At 32.1% G+C, this 9,568-nt stretch overlaps 1 protein-coding gene across 1 annotated transcript in view; it reads right to left on the bottom strand.

Moving 5' to 3' along the window:
- The window catches only part of LOC137646704 (thyrotropin receptor-like), a 68,662-nt gene extending 59,405 nt beyond the window's left edge, over positions 1–9,257 (bottom strand). Inside the window, exons 1-2 of the mRNA XM_068379811.1 lie at positions 9,184–9,257; positions 5,868–5,939 (exon numbers count right to left, since the gene is read on the bottom strand). Of these exons, the coding sequence (XP_068235912.1) occupies positions 5,868–5,939; positions 9,184–9,257 (146 nt within the window). The remainder of the gene's footprint in view (positions 1–5,867; positions 5,940–9,183) is intronic.
- Between the last annotated feature and the right edge of the window lie 311 nt (positions 9,258–9,568).

Raw genomic sequence — 9,568 nt, 5'->3', positions numbered from 1 at the left:
AGGGTGACGTGTGCAGATAATGCACGGGGTGACGTAATGTTCCCTCAGGAATCAATAGGTATTAGGGCGTAGAGGGGAGGGGGGGGGGGAAGAGGGGGGAGGGGGTTGTCTCTCGGGAGGGGGAGGGAGAGGGGAGGGGGGAAGGGGAGGGGGGTTGTCTCTCGAGGGTGCTTAGTCTCTATGTATCCTCACAAGCCTAAGCGTATGTTCGTATGTTCGTTCTCTAAAATGAAATTTTGGAATAATATTTTCACACTTTTTTAATTAGCCTTTTGGGTCAGTTACTGCTGTGTTTAGTGTTTTCAAATTATCAGCTGGTTTAAAGGTTTAAAGGCCGTTAATGAGTGACAAAGGCAAGGGACAGTGGCAATACTCTAGCTAGCATGTTAATGCCTTAAAGACTGACACTATATATATATATATATATATATATATATATATATATATATATATATATATATATATATATATATATGATCAGCATCCAAGGCCCTTCTCCATCAGCAACTCAGAGCCCTCTTCACCTAAGCTAGGTCCAGAGAGGACCAGGCAATGCCTTACTGGTGACTCAGCAGGTAGACCTATAGGCTCCTCCAACAGCCACTCCCTTAGCTAACAAGGATGGTGAGGTTGCAGACACTAAAGAAGCTATTGAATATGAGCGGGACTCGAACCCCATTCAGGAAGATCGCCAGACAGGGACATTCTATACTGGCGACTGTTTTTCTGTAGTTGCTTCAGCATGAAGGTAAATAATAAACTGTTGCAAGCTGTTTAACTTTTTAAAATTACACGTTCAGATTAATGATTGTTCTCATCTATCTATCTATCTATCTTTTCATAACTTTTTTGAATTACACGTTAAGATTAATGATTGTTCTGATCTATCTATCTATATATTTAACTTTTCATAGCTTTTTATAATTACACGTTAAGATTACTGATTGTTCTCATCTATCTATCTACAGTATCTATCTATCTATCTATCTATCTATCTATCTACTGTATCTATCTATATATTTAACTTTTCCTAACTTTTTATAATTATACGTTAAGATTACTGATTGTTCTCATCTATCTATCTATCTATATATTCATATTTTTATAACGTCATAATCAGACCAATGCCTAAAGCATTATTTAACAGCCTCTAATCTTAAATATTAGGACTATAAATAGAATAAATGTGATGAAGTTTTACTGCGAAATATATTGAAAAATGAGAAAATTTAATTAAATCTAATCCCCAATATCAATCATAACTTGAAAAAAATAAAAGCGAGACAATTTTGAGCTCTGACCCACTTTGGTATTCTGATGAAGTCACAAAAAAAAAAAAACAGTAAGAAAACAAATACCTGTCTCAGTGTCAAAGCAATTTACTATAGTCAATTCTTTTTAGTGAAGCAGATTTGCACAGACTCGCAGGGGTGTCCTTTAAGCTCGGAAAAGTTTCCTGATCGCTGATTGGTTTGACAAGATAATTCTAACCAATCACATAACAGGAAAATTTTCCGACCTAAAGGGCTTAGCTGCGCGTGGGTGCAAATGCGCCTCATTAAAAAGAATAGAGTATAGTAACAAACAGTGTAACAACGCAAGAGAACTTTAAATCCCTCAAACCAGTTCAGAAAACTAAAAATTTCTCGGGTGCAGTTATAACCAGGGTTTAAACTTGAGCATGTGGCCATCACCTTACATCGTGCTGCCTTTGACCTTAGATTACCTTAAAACTTTTCCAATTAACTTAAATTTGAAGCTAGTAAAACTGAAAATACCTTAAAATATCATTATTATTATTATTACCATTATTATTATTTTTATTATTATTATTATTATTATTATTATTATTATTATTATTATTATCACTTGCTAAGCTACAACCCTAGTTGGAAAAGCAGGATGCTATAAGCCCAAGGGCTCCAACAGGGAAGAAACCCCAGTGAGGAAAATGAATGAGGAAAAACTAGAAGAGAAGTTTAAGAACAATAATAACATTAAAATAGATATTTCATATATAAACTATAAAAACTTCAAAATAACAAGGGGAAGAGAAACAAAATAGAATACCTTGAAAAATACCTTGAAACCATGCAAATTACCTCAAACTAAGGTAATTACCTTAAATGTTTAAACCCTGATTGTAACCTTGATGGAATAAGGGGGATCTTAATAGACAAGATTTCCCGATCCTTTAAAAATCCAACAGACAATTTCTCGGTCCATATTCCTCCCCTCACGAAACTCTATTGAAATTAATTTTCACTTCTAGTGATATCTCGTGAACAAACATAAGCGAGAGAATAGAATATATATAGAAACTGTGCACTTATATGTTGTGAGAAATATTATATGTACATATATGTATGTATGTATATATATACACAAGTACATATTCATAATGTATATATACATACACATATATACATATGTATATATATAACATATATATATATATATATATATATATATATATATATATATACACACACACACACATATATATATATATACATATATATATATATATATATATATATATATATATATATATATATATATATATATATATTTATATATACACATATATATATATATACGTATATATAAATATCTACTTATGTGTGTGTATACTGTATATATAGATATATAATGATCAAATATAATTAATAGAAAATAGATTACTGAATTTCCATTGTCATATCAATCCAACATAATTCCCGATGAAATCCTTCTCACCAAGACATAATTAAAGGTGAAGAAATAAAGGAAAAACATCTGTAACTTTAATAGATATTGATTGAAAAGTTTTTTAATTAGCAATCTCGTAGCCTTTAATGGAGATGATAAAAGTGAAAAATAAAAACTATCACGAGTTTGAATCGTCATAAAATGTTGATTTTCACCGATAACACGAAATGATTGTCTTTTGAGAGAGAGAGAGAGAGAGAGAGAGAGAGAGAGAGAGAGAGAGAGAGAGTCTTACCTTACCTTATTGCCTTATTCTATGTTTGGGTTCCCCCAGGTCCCTCAGTGTGATGCACCTCGTATATCTACCAGAGAGTTGCTAATGCATCTTCCGGTGTATTTTGCATCTTCCAGAGAGAGACTTATTTTATTCATTACGATTTCCTATTGAAATGTCAGAATCTTCCGAAAAAAAGGCGAAGGGATCCACGTTGCCTTTGCTTTATAATTTTAAAATCATAACATAAACAAGATGTTTATAGTGTTCTATATGCAAGATTTCTCTGTAGTCGAGTTTCCATTTAAATCTGTTATTTTATTTTTCTGTTTTTATTTTCTCATTGAATTTTCTAATTCCTTCTAATATTGAAATGATTCAGTATGTAAATATATGTAGACAACTTTCATAGTCTATATCATAATACATAAGTTAATATATTTTTATAAATGTACAGTTTTATACAATTTCTATACATTTACTACAAAAAAAACCAAGTTTTACCAATAAACATTAAATTCGCTTTACCATATAAATATCAGTGTTATTACAGTAAAGAAAAAAGTTATCTATCCCTTTATAAAATTCAAATAAAAAAACTTTATTTTTCAGGTCACCCGGTAAATTAGAATAAACTTTATTGATCAAATGTACACACGAGATTTTAAGCCCTACCCAATTCGAAAATAATTCACGGATCATTCTAGTGATTAATTAACGTGCCATCATCACCAACGTCATTGATATGAATATTCTAATGCTAAATTCTATGCTGACAGAATTAATCCATATTCCAATACGTGAATGCCGCTATTCCCGATGTAATGCATAATATCTCATGAGCATATTCGGCAGTATTACCTTAAATCTAAAGGGAGCATTGATAAGCCTAATAATATATAGCATAAATAAACATATTCATTTCACAATATTGAATCCCGGAAAGCTTCATACTTTTCTTTATATTAAAATAAACCAAAATTTAAAAGACTGTTATTTACTGCCGCATAAATAAACGAGTTTATTTCATAATTACTGAATCACAAAAACTTTCTTCTCTCTCTCTCTCTTTTTTTTTTTTTCCTAAACCAATCTCAATTCCAAAGCCCTATGCGTTCGGAAGTAAGGGAAGAGAGAAACGGGTTGATAGTGAAATAGTATGTACAAGATGCGTAGAGTGTAACATTACAGAAAACCACAGTAAAACCTAATAAGGGGAACTAAAGATTTTTGCATATCGTCCTCAGCAAAATGATAATTCTTTCTCCCTAGATTTCGTCCTCAAAAATATTATTATTCTTTCTCTCTATATTTCCCTCAGTATAACTTTCAAATGATTGTATGCATTCATGAGGGCAGCGGCAAACTACCATTATTAAATTTCCGTTCGTGAGCAGGGACTTGTAACACAAATACCTTAAAACAATTCAAATGATATTTCTACATTAAGTTCGACTGCTTACAAAGGGTTAAAAATGCTGTGCAGTGGACCTCGGATGCATGATATGAGTTTTATGAGACGTAAAAAAGGATATAAAAATGAAAGATATATTGTAAATAGTTTTTATATTGGTCTCAAGAATGAGATATTCCACTCATTGTGTCATGAGAGAGAGAGAGAGAGAGAGAGAGAGAGAGAGAGAGAGAGTGAGAGAGAGAGAGAGAGAGAGAAATTCGAAGTTAATCCAGAAATGTTCTTTTATTTGATTACAAGAATATCACTGACAAACAAGTTAAAAAAAAAATAAAAAATAAACAAACACCATTAGCCTCAACGATACTTTCATTCGCTTAAAGGAACGAGCATTTTTTGATAGAAGTCCAATTTATGTTTCAAGCGAGTGTTGAAATAGACAGCAGAGACATCAAATACGTGTGAACACAACTCAATTTCCTAAACCTAACAACATATTTATGTTGAAATACTTTGGAAAGACCTCATAAGAATAATCAGATTTGTTCCTCAAGATATTCTCTTTCGTAGATTATTACTTTAGGACATATAAATGTCTTGATCGTATATTCTTACTTTAGGACATATTAATGTCTTGATCGAATACTCTTACACTAAGACGTATACATGTCTTGATTATATAATCTTATTTTAGGACATATAACGGACTTGATCAAATAAATTTACTTTAGGACATAAAAATGTCTTGATCGAACATTCTTACATTAGGACATATAGATGTCTTGATCGAATATTCTTACTTTAGGACATATAAATGTCTTGATCGTATATTCTTATTTTAGGACAAATATGTCTTGAACTTAAGAAAACTTTGGATGTGACACAGTTATTACATTTAAAAATAAAATCTATATTAAATTGCCAGCTATTGCGTGAAGTAGCAAGCAAATGACAATCGCATTCTAGTTAATTATATTAATTAACTTTGATTAAAGTACCCTTTGATATTGAACAAATTATCAGTTATTAATAAAGTAAGGTGGTCAAAGAGTGACAATTGTGCTAAAGGTAAACAAGAAGACGTTACCCCCTTTTCCTTGTATCAGTTTTTGAAATCTCCAGAATCTATACTCCATTTCTCATAGCGAGGCAGATTTGCACCGACTCGCAGCGATGCCCTTTTAGCTCGGAAAAGTTTCCTGATCGCTAATTGGTTAAAATTATATTGTCCAACCAATCAGCGATCAGGAAACTTTTCCGAGCTAAAAGGGCACCCCTGCGAGTCGGTGCAAATCTGCCTCGCTAAAAAAATTGACTATAGTATGCTTGAAAATCTTTAGAAAAAAAAAATAAAGATATAAGCTATAAAGCTATAAATATTTTATTTTGTCATCAGCATAAACAAATGTCTTAAACGCAAGTACATTTTATTTGTTTTAACTTTACTCAAACACATTAACTGTAGGCAAACACCTCATGGATACTTACAGATGACGGAGCGCTGGATAACTTGCAAATGCCAGATTTGGGATCGTCGTGAGGTTGTTGTTGGATAAATCCCTGCAAAGACAAAAAAACCAGGATTTAAGAATAATGTTTATGGGTAAAAATTATATAAAACAACGATATATTAACTTTAAAACGTACATTTGTACATAACTAGTTTGAATAATTTTGTATGTATGCGCTATTCATATATATATATATATATATATGCACACACACATATATATATATATATATATATGTATGTACGTATATATATATATATTTATATGTATGTCTATATATGTATATATACATATATATATACACACACACACACACACATATATATATATATATATATATACACATATATACATATCTATATATGAATAGCAATTCATATATATATATATATATATATATCAATTACTAAGCTACAACCTTAGTTGGAAAGGCAGAATGCTACAAGCCCAAGGGCTCCAGCAGGGAAAAGAGCCCAGTCAGGAAAGGATACAAGCAAAAATAAAATATTCTAAGAACAAAGACATTAAAATAAATGTCCCCTATATAAACTATAAACAGAGAGAGAGAGAGAGAGAGAGAGAGAGAGAGAGAGAGAGAGATTGGATACCCAAGTGTACCCTCAAGCAAGAAAAATCTTACCCAAGACAGTGAAAGACCATGGTACAAAGGCTATGACACTACCCAAGACAAGAGAACAATGGTTTGATTTTGGAGTGTCCTACTAGTAGAACTGTTCACCACACACACACACATACATATATATATATATATATATATATGTGTGTGTGTGTGTGTGTGTGTGTGTACTCTGTTAAAATGTAGCACTTGAACATTGATTGGTTTTCAATAATTCTTATCACCATGTTCATGAATAAATTCTTTAGCAGCAGTAAACAACTCTACGTAAGATCATTCAGCCGTATGTCCAGTATAGTTACAATGTTTGTATGTAAGTAAATATGTATGAATGTATGTACACCCATATTATTACTGCTAATACCAGTTAAGCCAGAATATTCGCATGTATGTAAATATATGTAATGACGACTGATTGCTTGTTATTCCATGCAAAAAAAAAAATAATGAATAAAAATTTGAATTTCATTAAGAAAATTCACTCTGGATGTGTCAAAAAACAGGTCATAAAATTCTATTGCAATATTATCACTCATTATCGATTTAAATATGGAGTTTATAGGACAACTATTAATTCACACTAATGGCCAAACACTGGCATCAATTTAAATTTCATTTAAAGTAATAAACCTCAAGTAAATGAAACATTTCTCTGAAAATAAAAAAAATTTCATAATGAAAACCTACAGGTTTAATCTTACAGGTTTAATTTTTTTTTTTTTTTTTTTAGAAAAAGAAATGAGGGTTAGATGGACATAGTTTGGGCATGCTCTTCGCACTCCCTAAGAGAAGTTATTTCATCAAACGTTCAGTTGGGCTCTACAAGGCATTGGAATACCTAGGCCTACATGTCTAAGGACTATAAAGCGCGAAGTAGATGATGAATGGAGAAGTATTGAATTAAAAGTTCCGACAGAGACGACTGGCGAAATCTAACCGAGGCCCTTTGCGTCAATAGGCGTAGGAGGAGATCATGATGATGATGATGATGATGATGAATTTTTTTTATGTCATCTAGGAAATAATTAAAAATATCTACTTCAATTATCTGGGATAGAAGGAGAAATCATGTATAATCATAAAGCTCTTAAGAATAAGTTAACGGGATTCACCAAATGTATAAAAATGGATTCAACAATTTCAAAATAGATCACGGGATTTATACATATCTAAAAAAAAAAAAAAAAAAAAGTAAAATATAGTCATACGAAAAAAAAGTTATTATAAATAACATCTAAAAGATACACATCTAAATGTACATTCTAGAAAAAATATATATTGACCCTTCTCTTCACAGTTAAGTTCAAGGGTCATCTGCAAAATGAATATTCGTTCAAGGAGATGCAAGTGAACCAAGCTGCCGGAAACTGCGCATACTTCACTTATTTCCGGGGCTTCCTCTCGCTGTGCCCACGCCAGACGTGGGAGGGTTTCACGATATCATTTTAGTAGGGTTTCTCAGCATAGTTCAATTGAACATGCTTGTTAGTGTGTTTGTATGTTTGTTTCTGGTGATCTGGTTAGAGAGATGTGGTGTTGTTGAAGTAAGGCGAGAGAAGTCTAGGCAGAATGAGTGTTAAATGGAATACGTTGTTCGCATACCATGGGTAGTTTGGATTCAATGGAACCGTAGAAATAGTAGAATAGGTATTTATGAATATATATATATATATATATATATATATATATACTATCAAAAGTACAGTACATTGATAAGCAAATTGTCATTATCTTTATTTAGTACATTGATAAGCAAATTTCCATTTCCTTTAGTACATTGATAAGAAAATTGCCACTATCTTTGGTACATTGAAAAGCCAATTTCTAGTATCTTTACTCCATTGATAAGTAAATTGCCATTATCTTTAGTAAATTGATAAGCACATATCCATTACATTTATTACATTGATAAGCAAATTGCCATTATCTTTAGTACATTGATAAGCAAATTACGAATTGCCATTATCTATACTCCATTGATAAGGAAATTGCCATTATCTATAATACACGGATAAACAAATTCCCCTTATCTCTATTACATTGATAAACAAATTACCATTATCTTAAGTACATTGATAAGCAAACTGACATTATCTTTGGTACACTGATGGGCAAATTGCCATTATCTTTAGTACACTGATAGGCAAATTGCCATTATCTTTAGTCCATTGATAAGCAAATTTTCATTACCTTTAATACATTGATAAGCAAATTTTCATTATCTTTAATACATTGATAAACAAACTGCCATTATCTTAATTACATTGATAAGCAAATTGCCATTATCTTTAGTACACTGATAGGCTAATTATCATTATCTTTAGTCCATTGATAAGCAAATTTCCATTACCTTTAATGCATTATTAAACAAATTGCCACTATCTTAAATACATTGATAAGCAAAGTACCATAATTTTCAGTACATTGATAAGCAAACTGCTATTACCTTTATGTGCACTAGAAGAGCAGTGAAACATTACTCACCACAAAAACATGGAAACACCACTTCAATTTATATAATTCCTGAATATTTTTTTCTTTTTAAATTTCATTATATAAGAAAAATCTCCTAAACTTAATATAAAATAAAATAATCCCTTATTTTCATTTGCAAAATGAAAATAAAGTTGTGGTGGCCTAGTGGTAGCATCCTTGCCTGATGATTGCCAGACTGGGGTTAGAGTCCCGCTCAGACTCGTCAAGTTCCTCGGGTCGCTGCAACCTCACCATCCTAGTGAGCTAAGGATGGGGGGTTTGGGGGAGCTTATAGGTCTACCTGCAGTCATCACCAACCATTGCCTGGCTCTCCTCGGTCCTAACTTGGATGGAGAGGGGGCTTGGGCGCTGATCGTATATAATATGGTCAGTCTCTAGGGCATTTTCCTGGTTGATAGGGCAACGTCACTGTCCCTTGCCTTTGCCATTCATGAGCAGCCTTTAAACCTCTTTGGCAATGTCACTGTCCCTTGCCTCTGCCATTCATGAGCAGCCTTTAAACCTCTTTGGCAATGTCACTGTCCCTTGCCTCTGCCATTCATGAT

The sequence above is a fragment of the Palaemon carinicauda genome, chromosome 9 (assembly GCF_036898095.1).
Source record: "Palaemon carinicauda isolate YSFRI2023 chromosome 9, ASM3689809v2, whole genome shotgun sequence".
Lineage (NCBI taxonomy): Eukaryota > Metazoa > Arthropoda > Malacostraca > Decapoda > Palaemonidae > Palaemon > Palaemon carinicauda.
This window is presented reverse-complemented; position numbering and strand designations above follow the sequence as displayed.